This window comes from Lentinus tigrinus (assembly GCF_003813185.1).
Source record: "Lentinus tigrinus ALCF2SS1-7 unplaced genomic scaffold L226scaffold_6, whole genome shotgun sequence".
NCBI lineage: Eukaryota > Fungi > Basidiomycota > Agaricomycetes > Polyporales > Polyporaceae > Lentinus > Lentinus tigrinus.
This window is the reverse complement of record NW_027137915.1, coordinates 1,199,284-1,213,159: the sequence shown is the minus strand read 5'-3', so window position 1 is coordinate 1,213,159 and position 13,876 is coordinate 1,199,284. Positions and strand designations below refer to the sequence as shown.

The 13,876-nt window shown below is 56.4% G+C and overlaps 5 protein-coding genes and 1 non-coding gene across 6 annotated transcripts; 4 read left to right on the top strand and 2 right to left on the bottom strand.

Annotated features, from left to right (window-relative positions):
* Positions 1-445: 445 nt before the first annotated feature.
* On the top strand, positions 446-1,954 carry L226DRAFT_532580 (uncharacterized protein). The gene is made up of 4 exons (XM_067680287.1): positions 446-653; positions 714-828; positions 889-971; positions 1,024-1,954. The coding sequence occupies exons 1-4, from the start codon at positions 603-605 to the stop codon at positions 1,753-1,755; spliced, it is 981 nt and encodes a 326-aa protein (XP_067538382.1). The 5' UTR covers positions 446-602; the 3' UTR covers positions 1,756-1,954.
* Positions 1,955-2,768: 814 nt separating this feature from the next.
* On the top strand, positions 2,769-3,687 carry L226DRAFT_521335 (concanavalin A-like lectin/glucanase; the record flags this gene model as incomplete). Its single annotated transcript, XM_067678694.1, has 4 exons — positions 2,769-3,118; positions 3,180-3,366; positions 3,426-3,536; positions 3,592-3,687. 4 exons carry the CDS (start codon positions 2,769-2,771, stop codon positions 3,685-3,687), a joined length of 744 nt encoding a protein of 247 aa, XP_067538381.1.
* A 2,482-nt stretch (positions 3,688-6,169) lies between these two features.
* L226DRAFT_532579 (uncharacterized protein) lies at positions 6,170-7,768 on the top strand. The gene is made up of 2 exons (XM_067680286.1): positions 6,170-6,186; positions 6,255-7,768. Exon 2 carries the CDS (start codon positions 6,348-6,350, stop codon positions 7,299-7,301), a length of 954 nt encoding a protein of 317 aa, XP_067538380.1. The 5' UTR covers positions 6,170-6,186; positions 6,255-6,347; the 3' UTR covers positions 7,302-7,768.
* L226DRAFT_332782 (hydrolase) lies at positions 7,752-9,369 on the bottom strand. The gene is made up of 5 exons (XM_067674014.1): positions 9,330-9,369; positions 8,653-9,235; positions 8,412-8,592; positions 8,065-8,357; positions 7,752-7,994 (listed from the first exon to the last, which is right to left on the bottom strand). Exons 2-5 carry the CDS (start codon positions 9,015-9,017, stop codon positions 7,928-7,930), a joined length of 906 nt encoding a protein of 301 aa, XP_067538379.1. The 5' UTR covers positions 9,018-9,235; positions 9,330-9,369; the 3' UTR covers positions 7,752-7,927.
* Positions 9,370-9,767: 398 nt separating this feature from the next.
* On the bottom strand, positions 9,768-9,851 carry L226DRAFT_t65. Its single transcript has one exon. It is a non-coding gene; the product is annotated as a tRNA-Arg (tRNA).
* Positions 9,852-10,010: 159 nt separating this feature from the next.
* L226DRAFT_521333 (pre-mRNA splicing factor) lies at positions 10,011-13,825 on the top strand (the record flags this gene model as incomplete). The annotated part of the gene is made up of 11 exons (XM_067678693.1): positions 10,011-10,052; positions 10,105-10,153; positions 10,213-11,397; positions 11,449-11,894; positions 11,950-12,052; positions 12,104-12,237; positions 12,296-12,586; positions 12,665-13,018; positions 13,072-13,413; positions 13,474-13,663; positions 13,722-13,825. 11 exons carry the CDS (start codon positions 10,011-10,013, stop codon positions 13,823-13,825), a joined length of 3,240 nt encoding a protein of 1,079 aa, XP_067538378.1.
* Between the last annotated feature and the right edge of the window lie 51 nt (positions 13,826-13,876).

Sequence of the window (13,876 nt, the reverse complement as noted above, 5' to 3'; positions counted from 1 at the left end):
TGCAGGCGCGTGGTTTGAGCTTTGCAGCCGCCACCGCGCTGCTCAGTCTCGGTCTACCATGGCCAACTCTAACCTCCCGAAGCGGCCCCTCCCGGATGACGACTCTCCTCGAACGCTCTGCATGTCCAGCTGAGTATTAGTGCTCGTCAACGAGGCATATTTGGATGCCTCATGTACAGGACCCTGGTATTTGGCGAGGTCCAAGATGGCACTCCCGCAATGCCAGGATTCCGCCTCATTTCGCGGAGCAGCAGCGATCGCGGCCAGCGTGACACGCCGCACACGCATCTTCGCGTGTCCAGCGCGGCCAGACCACTTCTCTCATTGCAACTCAGATCTGGCTTATCGTCCTCCTTAGGAGAATGCGGACGCCCCGCAGTTCTGCCGAAAGGCACCGCTCGAGCGACCCACTTCCATTGGGACACGAGGAGTTAGCTCGGGCTAGCTCGTGTGATCATAGCTTGTGCATATCCTAGATTCGCGATACTGCTTGCGTTCGTATATAAGCTGCCCCGTCTTCCTGGCCAACCCACCTCACTACTTTCAGCTCTAGCATCGCTTCCATCGGCATAACCTACTCACTCAACACTACCACCGTCGCCATGACTTCCACTTCGACCCGCACTGCGAGTCTTCGACGCCCAGCCGTGAAGGTGAGCCCCTATGACATCATCATCTATGTTTGCCGTCTCAAATATTTGTTCACATATCAGCGGGCAAACTATACCTGGCCTGGCGACGCGTCGTCGCGGACCCACTTCGAGGACTTCCTCAAGGAGCTTGGGTCAACCGACGAGATTGCACACCTGTGCTGCATTCCTCGTTCAAGTGAGTTTCTAGCGACTATAGCCACCGGAACCGTGACTAACGGGTCAAAAAACACCGCAGACGGCATCCCGTGCGCGCACGCTCACATGCGTAGGAGATCCGCGTCCAATGTGGGATCCAAAGCAAGATCATCTTCGAGAGCCGTGAGTTCGATCTCAGATCAAGTATGATCATAGCGACTGATCCCATGTGTAGGCCAGCAAGGCTCGCGCGTCTCCCATCGAAGAGGAGGTTAGCCCTAAGGCACTCACTGAATCACTGCGGCCACAGATCAGGGGACGGACCATGTCATCGCCGAAGGTCTCTGGACAGCTCACGAGTGGTTTGCCTGTCTCCCTGAAGAGCCCGGCGCTCTCGTCCATTGACATCGAAAACCACGACGCCTCAGCGACTTACAACTACCTCGCCTCCGCCCGCGACTCCCTCCTATCGTTCATGAGTGGGCTCCCGATTGAGGAACGCCCCTCTCGTGCCCCTACTCGTACCTTCCGTGACCATTCTACCAGCACCAGCCCTGGTGCCTCGTCCAACTCGCGTGCCCCCTCGAAGGCTTCGACTTCCCCGGCGAGCCGCCCACGGACTATCTCCAGGGTCTCCCAGCAGCGGTCGCCCACGCGCTTCTCTACTCGCGGCCGCTCTCCGAGCCCGACGTCGTCGATCGACTCGCTCGACACCGCGTCGTCCTCGGAGGCGCCTGCAACCCCACGGACACACTCGATCCTCGCGCACGAACTCCCCGCGTCCAGCTCGCTCGAGGAGCTCGAGCGCACTTCGCGCTTCCGCGTGCCGTGCGTGTGCATGACATGCAAGCGGGCGGGGTCGAACTTTCCCAGCTGTGCGAAGTGTGGCGATATGTGGTGCTCGCGTGAGTGCCGGGTCGGGACTGCGGGGACTCACGCCTGCCACGGACGCATGGTCAGCGCATGAGCGGTCGGGCTCGCGAGGCGAGAGGCGCCGCATTGAGTACTTACTTAGGGGTGGACTCGGAGCGGACGCTCAGTCGACACAATCTAGACAGGCTGGTGATGTGCCCTGGTGACGGGGTCCTGGGGCGAATGACACTCCACTAGATATCCTATGATCATGATGTATCGATAGTCACTATATGGTCATGCAACTAAGGGACATGTACGTCTTCATCAGCAACAAGGTGTGTACAACACGACATCCCATGCAGACGCGTGGAAGTACTCCTAGCTTTTTTCAGACGTCGGGAATTACTTGACTGCTTGTAGGGACTCCGATCAGTCAGACCTCCAGGCGGCCGGAACCACAATCTCAAGATCTCAGGTTGTAACCGCTGCACTTATTCGCAAGCACACGCCGATTTGGCGGGTGCCATTGGCTCGGTCTCTTGGCTCTTCCATATGCGGTAACCCATACTGAACACCACGACACGTGGCATTACGCGCCTTGATTCAGACACTTGGCCTACTCGTGTTGCATCCGTTCCCGTCGCCGAATTAACGTGAGGAGCAACTCCCTAATCATTGGCAGGGTATCATGCGTTTGCTGCAGCCTCTTCCTCACGTCATCTGCGCGGTCACCCGGAGGCCGCCTGGCCAGCGAAGTTGGGCCAGATCGCAGTAGATCATAGGATGTAGAACTGCACCGACCGTGCAACGGCTTTCCGAAGTGGCCGCGTTGGAGCCGCGTTGAACTATCTCCACTATGCATCCGAGGTAACTACAGTGTTCTCCAGGGCCGACGGCATGCTTCGCGGGAGTGATCGAGAGTCGGCCTCACTGCGTGCCTTCCGCCGGCTCGTCATTCTTCGTCAGCCCGGGAACCCCGCTCGACGGTCTGAAGTTGTTCCTCCTCGTGTATGGCTCGTACTTAAACTATCTCTGGTGCGACATCGAATATCCTCACCAAGCCACAGTTCCGTCTCGGATTACGACCTCTCACGCACTCATCATCTTCTCGTCCACGCCGATACAATGATCTCCACAGCGCTACTCGCTCTCCTACCGCTCGTCGGCGCGAAGACGCTGTCCGTCGACTTTTCAACCTACGACTCGTCCAACATGACCGTCTCCGAGTTCCTTGCCTCCAAGGGGCTCATGATCAACACCTACGACGTCGACACCGGTGGCGACCCGTACACGCATACGTATGAAGAGGCCAACGTCGGCATCTCCGGGGGGTACCTCACGCTGAAGGTCACCGGTGGCACAAAGTCGGGCAGCACCGTGCCCAGTGCGTGCATCCAGACGAATGATTCGAACATCTTGCACGGCACGTTCAAGACGACTGCTATTGCTTCGGACGTTGCGGGTGTCTGCCATGGGTGAGTCACTTCTTGGGCTCCGAGATAATTATTGTGCGGCTGATCTAGGCGACCCACACAGGTTTTACACATACGAGAGCGATTCGCAGGAGTCTGACATCGAGATCCTCACCTCGCACCTGTACTCGGGCAATGACGCCGTCAACCCGGGCCTGCAGCTCACGAATCAGGCGATAAACGGCAACTCGTCGGACAACACCCGTAAGGCGATCGCGTACCCTTCTGATCCCACGTCAGGAGAGCACGAGGTATGATCTTTAGTCTCGCACGTCAAATTAATACTCTAACGAGTTGTGCTCCGTATCAGTATAAGCTCCAGTGGTCGTCAGGTTTGACAGAGTTCTTCTTCGACGGCTCGATGGTGGCCTCGATCGACACCAATGTGCCCACGGCGCCCTCCGCATTCTTGTGGAACTCGGTGAGTTCAGCTCATCATGCTAGGACTACCGGGCATAGCTGACGCAGATTCATAGTGGTCCGGCGGTAACCCGAACTGGACTGAGGGCCCGCCCACAGAGGACGCCATCCTCAGAATTTCCAAGATCGAGCTTGATTACGAGACGTCTTGAAGGGACACGCAGAGCGATTCCTTAGAGCAGTGGTGATCTTGTTTTACCTGTATCCGCATGACCGAAGATTATAAATGACGTTCACGCCCACAATTCGAACGAGAGATTTTAGCCGACATCCTGTGAGAGTGTCCCCTCCCGACGGAACCACGCGTATCGTAAGACCTCCGCGGACAAGACCATGTTCCAGGTGTAACTCCCACTCGAGCACGAACATTCTTCTTTACATAGATCTTCGCTACAGACTCAATTGCTCGCCCCCTGTAGTATACTAGCACACCCCCGCGGGAAGCGGGCCGCCGAGCTAAATGTATCACACGCCTGTCTGGCCAGTAACGCGAGTCTCAAGGTTCTGTCAGTCTTGTCATTCTTGAACTCCCCGTAGGCGGTCCAGACGTATCGGACCGGACTGGGACTTGGACTTGACGAAAATGTGTCGTGCGACAAACGGTCCAAGTGCAAACACGGCCAGAGGCCTTGTGTAACATTGCCAGGAGGTGTAGCGATCACCTTGGGCGGCGTAACGTTCGCCTCACCGCCATTGTCTGACGCCGTACATGCTCTCGGAAGAGTCCCAAAAGGACGAAGTCCCCATTACACATCTTGACGTTAAGCTGCCTAGCCGGTTAGTGAGAGATTGCCATGCAGGATGGTTGCCGGATATGAAGGTTCCCTGCAATGCCAATGACAGGAGCTGGACAGGAGCAACGTTACTTGGGCAATGCTGCTGTGACATCGCCTTCTAGACGTCGACTCCAGGACGGTCACTGGCGCTCCTTGATAGATTGTAGTTGCCCGTCGTTCGATTCCATGCCGAACTGCTCCCTCGTATCGAACCATCAAGACCTGCGCGGATTCCAAACTTTGAGCGGGGAGAAGCAGAGATTGTGCTCTCACCAGAGCGCCACGAGCAGCATGCTATCGAACGTATACCATTTATCACCTGCTATACTTGAGCCCGGATGGAGCAACTACGTTACTACGTTCCCTTTGAGGCAGCGACGAGCCTGTCAGAAGAGCACACGGCAGAGGGGTAGGCCGACTTCGGGCATGCTCGTTGCACATTGAATGGATGTTGAAACGCTTCTGCGGTGGCTGCTACTCACCTGTTATGTATGGTCCGTTCACTTGACCCGGCCATAGCAGGGTATGAAGCATCCGTCTAGGTCCTGCATACCCGGTGGTTCCTGCGTTCTTTACTCAAGAGAAGGAGGCGGCAGCCGGCATCGAGGTGTGTTCGCCATCCATCCATTGAGTGCGCCGTTGCCCGCCGTTCGCTACGGGGTGGTTTGTTTATTGTGCTTATCCTGGAGCGGCCTCTTGCTGCGTGGCGCCCGGTGGTGTTCTCATGGTGTCTATGCTTCCCAGAACTCTGGTCGTGTGCCCGATGGCGCGGGCGCTGGTATACGATGACAGCCTAACAATCTCCGTTCATTGGGTAGAAGACACATTCTTGTGACGTGCTTTACGTACCGAAGAGTTGAATAGATAGGGAGAGGCTCAGGAAGTGTTGGTGGCTATGGAGCTGCACCAGACTTTGTCCAGTCGCAGACGCCAGAAGATTCTTGGACTGGTCGAGAGCAGCGAGGAATGCGTCTGTTTTTCGAGGGTCGCTGCTATCTGTTTTGCCGAGAAATAGACTCTGGAGGGGAGGAACACGTTGAGGATCGCGGTAGAAGCGGCCTAGGCACAGACAGCGAGCAGACGCTTGTCAGTGGACGACTATCCGTAAGGCGTTTGGATACAGGTCTGGAGGTTCCAAACTCTAAAACGGGGAGATGCGGAGATCCAGCGTGACATTTTGAATCTCCGACCATTTTCCAGATATCGGTTAAACGTTCATCCAAGGCTAAGCGAGGTCAGAACTGGAAAATCTGGCGAGGGGGTCCGACCCCCCCGCCAGACTCCAAACTGGAGTTCCAGACTGGAAGCGCCCACGTACCTTCCATTCCGGGAGCACGTCGTGAGATCGGCGATCTCGTCGCGGTCACGGCCTCCAACGTCGTGCACTGTTTCTCTCCTGTTTCTCCCTCAACAACGTTCACTGCACTCTCATCACATAGCTTTGAGACCTCACAGCACTCAGACTGTGAGTGTTGTATGACAAGGCAACATGATATTCCCTATGGAGGACAGGTGCATATGTGCTCGCGATCGTGGCAAAACTCAGCTCGAAACAGCGTTACGGTCTGGAAACGGAGCTTGTCGGGCGCGAGTCACTCAGATTCAAACTCCGACATCTGGCAGATCCGTGTCCAGATGCCTTACGGATAGTCGTCCAGTGTCAGTGTCGTTACGGAGAATCAGATAGGAGGCGCCCACTGGAGATTTGTGGTCGTGTGACGGTGCGCGGTATGTTCTCGTCCGCCATGCATACATAAATTGCCCGAGAGCTGCCATCCACCGCGCCCTCTCTCCCGCCCAGCCATGTCCACCCTAGTCTGCCGTCCCCGCGTTGAACCTTTGCCTGCTTTTGAGCAGGCCAGCCGCTATCAATGGGTAGGTCTTATCGCACCACCTCTCCGCTCCAGCATACATATCTAACCGCGCCCATGTCCACATCCCAGCCGAGCACATCCTCCGACCGCACCCACAAACATCCCACTCTTCGTATCCTCACCACAGAGAGCTCCCGGTCAGACGTACGCAGCCCTGACGCTATGTTGTCCTCCGCCGCATCTACCTCGCGCGCAGATCCCGTTGACGCACCGGACGCAATACGGGAGCTCTCCCGACCCTCCAACAACGCTCCCAGCGCAACCCTCGCCCACCCCTTCCCCTCCAGCACCAGTCCTACTCTATCTCGTGGCCATAGTCGAGCCAAGTCGACGACAGAACACATCGAGAATGCGAGTCCCAGCCTCGACCGTGCCACCCGCCGAGCTCGCGCGGCCTCTTCTGCCACCATAGGCACGCGCCCTCGTCTCCCCTCAATGCTTGCTTCCCTTCTGACCCACCACCGAGCCCCGGCACAGCCCCGCACCGCCGCGCACGACCCAGACCTAGTCGGCTCCTTCGCCCCGACAGGCAGCCCGCGTCCGCGCCTCCAGAGTCTGCTCTCAGGGCTTGGCGCAGGCTCCTCCGATTCCTTTGCTTCTATCGGTGCGTTGCCCCCACAACCCTCTCCGCTCCCTTCGCGGTTCGCCACCGCTGCTCGCAGTTTGAGCCGGCCCCGGCACCAATCTGAGAGCCCCCTAGCCCGCGCACGTGCGCCGGCGAGTGCCCCCATCGACACACCCACCTCGCCCACTCTCCCTTCGATCTGCCGCACACCTTCGTCCTATACCGGTTCTGACTACTTTACGCTCGCCACTTCAACCGCGGCCTCGTCTGCCGGGCCCCCGACCCCGGTGCACACTGTCCCGGCTCTGCCGCTCTCAGGCGGGGTGGAAGCGGGTACAATCAGAAAGCCGGGCGATTACTTGACGCTGCACCCCGTACTTGAGGATTTGGAGCGCTGCTCGATGTTCCGCGTGCAGACTGCGTGCGCAACGTGCGGGAAGCGGGGCTCGAACTTCCCAACGTGCCCGAAGTGCGGGGAGATGTGGTGCTCGCGTGCATGTCGCTTGCAGAAGAGCGATGGAAAGAGGCATGTTTGCGCGAAGAGATGCTGAACGTGCTCTTGGAGGCTTTCCTGCAGGTGGTACGATGCGCTCATGCTCTATATAATTTGAGTGCGCACGTCCCACGACGGCCGCTCGACGGACGATTGATATGGTTCTACTGCACATATGTCCTTTTCTTTTCCTTTCCCTGCTCTCTTATCCTGCGCATATCGGATCTTCTTGGCCTGTTGCTTTCGTTTCATTCCCTCACTCGTGCTTTGATATAGAGCTAGAGGGTCGTCCGTACACACTGTATCATAGTCGTTTCTTGCATTTTCCGTCATCTATTCCTCTCAATATCTACGCTGTTGTTTTGTCGTCTGTGTCCTGTAATAGTACTAGCTTTTCCCACGTTCATCTATGTTCTTGCCGTTCTGCCATTTGTTCCGTTTACTACTGCTGTATGGCTTCACGTACAGATACACGCATATACCAATATATTGAAGCTCGAAGACGCGCAGGCAGACCTCCTATCGCGATGTTTTGTGTATGTAAGTCGTCACAACGGCCCCAAACATTTCCAACACGGAAACGCATTCAAGATGGTTTGGAGTAGCGGTACTGCTCACTGAATTGTTCGTTGTTCGAACTGCTTTATCGCTGCAATTATGGGCTGATTCTAGTTCGTCCTCCCTTCAAATCCCGTGCTCGCCTAGGAACGACAGAATGTTGTTCCCGATAAATTCCAGGGCACCGTTCTCCCTGTATAGCCAGTCACGATCAAGTCAGTCTCCATCGTGGATCCGTCATCCCATGAAGCGGAGTCACGTACAAAGCGAAATGACCCGCGTCAACGAACTTCACGACCGCATCCGGGAGGTCCTTCTTGTAGGCCTCCGCACCCGCGGGCACGAAGATTTGGTCGTTCTTCCCCCAGATCGCGAGCAGGGGCGGCTTGTATTCGCGGAAGTACTTGTGGAAGTCGGGGTACAGGTCGACGTTGGTCTTGTAGTCCACGATGTACGCGAGCTGGATGTCGGCGTTGCCCGGGCGCGTCATCAGGTAGTAGTCAAGGTTGTACGTCTCGGGCGGGACGGCGGATGGGTCGGGTGCCCCGGTTGTGTACTGCACATCTATCATCAGTACTGCGCAGAGGCGAAGAGAGGGCCCAAGGCTTACCTGCCACTGAGTGGCGTTGAAGCTGGTAATGAAGTCTTTGAGGTTTTGCTTGTTCTCTGGGGTCGGGTTCGCCCAGACCTTCTCGACGGGGCTCCAGAAGTCCTGGCCGAGTCCCTCGACGTAGGCGTTCCCGCTCTGGCTGATGATGGCGGTCACGGCCTCGGGTCGTTGGAGGGCGAGCCTAAGTTCGTCGAGCAGTCTGTTAACCACGGTACCGACCGGTCCGACATCTAGTACGTACCTGAATGCGGTGGGAGCGCCATAATCGAATATGTAGACGGCAAACTTTCTGACCTGGAGCGCATCGAGGAAGGCAGCGGTGGTCGCGGTGAGAGACTCGAAGGTATAGTTGTAGTGGCGCGTCTCGGGGACAACCGTGAATCCGTAGCCAGGGAAGTCGGGCGCGATGACCCTGTACTTCTGCGCGAGGATCGGGATGAGGTTTCGGTACTGGAACGACGAGGAGGGGAAGCCGTGCAGGAGTAGGATGATAGGGAGGGCGGCAATGGCGGCGGCACCTGTGATGTTCGCTGGGTACGCCTCGCGGTAAAAGATTTCGATCCCGTTGTCGACGACGACGGTCTTCACTTGGGTAAGTGCAGCCATTTTGCTAGCTTGCTTCGGCGGGTGCTGTGGTGCGGTTGTGGTCTGCCATCCTGAGTGGGTGCCCTTTATATACACACCGTCGGTACTGTCAAGGTCTAGCGATGGAGATTAAGCACTGGTGAAGGTCCTCAAACGCTTGTCCTGGATGTTGGTGTTGTCATTGCATCATGGAGTTATTAAGCCGTTGGCGCATCGCATGGACGGAAGGTGATGATCCCCTGGATTTAGCGCGGGACGACACGGCGAGTCTGGCAATGTAAGCAGCTGCACATGATGCGTTAAAGTGGTATGAAATTGCGTGAGCGAGCGCACCTACAGCGAGTCCTGCTGAGTGTTCGGTGAAGTGCGGTTACTAAGCAGTGTACTTAGTACGATGCTACGAGCTGACACGGGTAGGAGCGGCGACCTACTTACCTCCGTAAGGACGAGCCCTCAGCGTTCAAAGTTAGTGTTCAGACAGTCTGGGTCCATGGAGGCCGGAGGTCAGACTATATATGTGATATCGAACGCGTACGGCGGCTGAACAAGTCAAAAGTGCTGGGGAAAAAGTTCAACCAATTACCAACACTGGGGTTCGAACCCGCCCGGTTCGCCGGCCGACTGCCTTTCCCATCAGGTATTCTGACAATGTGTTTTCAAGGCGATCCTAACAATTATGTTTCAAGTCCTCCATGAGGGCTCAAAACTTCAGATTTACTCAAATTGCCTGTTGGTCGCGTAGAACCTGGTCCAAAAAAAGCGATAGCCAGTTACCAACGACGGGGATCGAACCCGCAACCCCCACCTTAAGTCCACAGATAGGAAGGTGATGCGCTACCATTGCGCCACGATGGCGGATGGATACGTATCTCAAATAAAATTCACATACACGTTTCCGCGGAAGACGGGGTGCACAATAGACGCCAAACCGGAACAGGCAATCGTGACGCCCGTTGACTGGAGGGCGCCAAGACGAGTGCGTAACAGACTTGGGAATCTCTCGCTGCTACCTCCATGTCTGATCTCGAACGCTACATCTCTGACAATGCATTACGGGTGAGCGACATGGCTGCATCATTGCTGACTATGCTCTGACAAAGCGTTTCAGTTCTTTGGCCTGTCTGACCGTAGCATTGTGGACTATGTCGTAGCGTCAGGTAAGCCCGCACCGCTGCCCCCGACCCTTCTCAGTCAGCTAACCACCTCGACTCTCAAGCATCCTCCGCCAAGTCTCCTGAAGCCCTGTTCTCCTCACTCAACGCTTCGGGCCTCCCAGACACACCTGACGCACACCAGTTTGCCCAGGAAGTCTTCTCGCGCGCGCCACGCAGGAGCAAGCACAAGAAGGCGTCCGACTCGGCCCGGAAACAAGCTGAGCAAGAAACAAAGGCCCTCCATTCACAAAAGTTTGGCTTTCTGCTGGACGAGGATGACTCGGGCGTCGTAGAGGTCGGCGGGTCGAAGCGGTCGGCGGGGAAGAAGGAAAAGAAGGAGAAGAAGGAGCGACATCTGCGCAAACGCGAGGGTGACACGCGGGAGTGGGAGAGCGATGAGGAGGAGAAGGCGCGTAAGCGGCCGCGGCAAGAGGATTACGAGGGGTCGAGGTGGGAACAGGAGAGGAAGAGGGAGCAGGATGACGACGATATGAACGTGGAGCTACCGGAGGACGAAGAGACACGCAAGGAGAGGGAGCGGTTGGAGGATTTGCGCGAGCGCGATGCGTTTGCGGAGCGGGTGAAGGAGCGGGACAAGGAGAAGACGAAGAAGGTGGTGGAGGACCGGTCGTCGAAGAACAGCGGTGCAGCAGCGGAGGCGGCGGAGCGACGACGACTAGCAGACGACACGGAGGCCCGTTCGCGAGCCATGCCCAATCTCCGAGAACACTCCCGGCAGGAGTATCTCACGAAGCGCGAGATGCAGCAGATCGAGCTGCTCAAGCGGGAAATTGCGGACGACGAGGCCCTGTTCCGCGGCATGAAGTTGACGAAGCGCGAGAAGCGGGAGCTGGAGCGGAAGAAGGAGTTACTGCGACTCGTCGAAGAACGTCTCAAGATCAACGACAAGTGGGAGGGGTACCAGCTACCGGAGGACTACTTCACCGAGCAGGGTAAGATTGACAAGAAGAAGAAAGAGAACGTCCTGTACAAGCGGTACGAAGAGGCCAAGCCCAAGGACGACCAGTTCACCACAGACGTAGACCAATGGGAGGCCGCGCAGACCAAGCACAGCACGTTCAAGACTGGGGCGATGGACAAGCCGGAGCTTGTCGAAGACTACGAGTACGTCTTCGATGAGAGCCAGACCATTAAGTTCGTGATGGAGTCGACCCTTGGGGGAGAGGGCAACCTGAGCGCGGCAGACAAGCTGTTGCAGCAACAGATTGATGAGGCCGAACAGAGAGGTGAGCACTATCATGTCCAGAACTACGGTGCAGCGCTGACTATACACGCAGCCAAGTCTATTGACGAGACTCGCAAGTCCTTACCGATATATCAGTACCGTGAACAGCTGTTAGAAGCCATCAAGGAGCACCAAGTCCTCATCGTCGTCGCCGAAACCGGTTCTGGGAAGACCACGCAGCTCCCGCAGTACCTCCACGAAGCCGGCTACACCGCCAATGGACTGAAGGTTGGCTGTACTCAACCGCGTCGTGTTGCCGCCATGTCCGTCGCCGCGCGTGTCGCGGAGGAGATGGGCACTAAAGTTGGCTATGAAGTCGGGTACTCGATCCGATTCGAGGACTGTACCAGCGACAAGACCGTCCTCAAGTACATGACCGACGGCATGCTTCTTCGAGAGTTCCTCACCGAGCCCGACCTGGCTGGATACTCCGCGCTCATCATCGACGAGGCGCATGAACGCACGCTCAGTACGGATATTCTCTTTGCTCTTGTCAAGGTGCGTGTTGATCCCTCACTCCTTCCACGTAGCAGACGTTGACATGCCCCTGTAGGATATCGCGCGGTTCAGGCCTGAACTCCGGTTGTTGATCTCGAGTGCCACTATGGACGCCGAGAAGTTCAGCGAGTACTTCGACGACGCCCCTGTCTTCTATGGTAAATTTTGAACCAATCAGGTGTATGTTGCCTTACTGACTGGTTGCGTAGTCCCCGGTCGTCGGTACCCTGTAGACATCCACTACACCCCTCAGCCGGAAGCCAACTACCTCCACGCTGCGATCACGACCATTTTCCAAATCCACACGACGCAACCGAAGGGAGATATCCTTGTCTTCTTCACTGTGAGTTTCCATCATAGCGCATACATGATGCGATTGCGTTGACAATGTCGCATTCTAGGGTCAAGACGAGATTGAAGCCGCACAGGAGAACCTCCAAGAGACTGCTCGAGCACTGGGTAACAAGATCAAGGAGCTCATCGTCTGTCCTATCTATGCCAACCTTCCCAGTGACATGCAGGCAAAGATCTTCGAGCCGACACCTGAGGGTGCGCGCAAAGTCGTGCTCGCCACTAACATCGCGGAGACATCGATCACCATCGACGGTGTCGTGTTCGTCATCGACCCTGGGTTCGTCAAGCAGAACTCGTACAACCCGCGTACGGGCATGTCATCGCTGGTTGTTGTACCGGTAAGCCTCGATATCACAGATCATCCCTAGGGTTGGCTAATCATGAGAATGCAGTGTTCGCGCGCATCGGCCAACCAGAGAGCTGGAAGGGCCGGTCGTGTTGGCCCGGGCAAGGCTTTCCGCCTGTACACGAAGTGGGCATACTCGAACGAGCTGGAAGAGAACACCGTTCCGGAGATCCAGCGCACCAACTTGGGCATGGTCGTCCTGCTGCTCAAGTCGCTTGGTATCAATGACCTCATCGGCTTCGAATTCATGGACCCTCCGCCAGGCGAGACCCTCATGCGGGCTCTTGAGCTCTTGTATGCTCTCGGTGCTTTGAACGACCGAGGGGAGCTCACGAAGCTCGGTCGACGTATGGCTGAATTCCCCGTCGACCCCATGTTGTCAAAGGCGATCATCGCAAGCGAGAACTACTCGTGTACTGATGAGGTGCGTACGGTTGCTCTAGCTCAATAGTGCACTCACTAATCCGCCCTGGACAGGTCCTCACAATCATCTCTTTATTGCAAGAGTCGTCGTCTCTGTTCTACCGACCAAAGGACAAGAAGCTCCACGCAGATCAAGCGCGACAGAACTTCGTGCGCCCAGGCGGCGACCACTTCACTCTGCTCAACGTCTGGGAACAGTGGGCGGAGACGAACTACTCGCAGCAGTTCTGTTACGAGCAGTTCTTGCAATTCAAGAGCTTGAGCAGGGCGCGTGATATTCGCGACCAGCTCGCTGGCCTGTGTGAACGCGTGGAGATTGTTGTGCAAAGCAATCCGAACACGAACGACATCACTCCGATCCAGAAAGCCATCACTGCAGGATACTTCTACAACACCGTGAGCCATCTGTCTGCACATTAATGCTCGTGTACTTTACTGACATGCGCGATGTTACAGGCCACAATGCAGAAGAGCGGCGACTCTTATCGGACACTGAAGACTAGTCAGACTGTCTATGTCCATCCTTCTTCTAGCCTGTTCAATCACACGCCTCCCATCAAGAATGTTCTGTACTACGAGCTCGTCATGACCTCCAAGTCATACATGCGGCAGGTCATGGAGATCAAGCCGGCGTGGTTGCTCGAAGGTGCATGTGTCTCTTTTCGACCGTTGATCGCTGATGGCTAATGTATTTGCTCTCTCAGTCGCCCCGCACTACTTCAAACCCGCTGACCTCGAGCAACTGGCAAGTGGTGACAGGAAAATGCCCAAAGCGATTGGGAGCAGAGGGGAGGGGCCCTCATCATGACATTCGCTGGCTGCGGATTAATTATAGGATGCTTGACTTGCTATGGCGCCT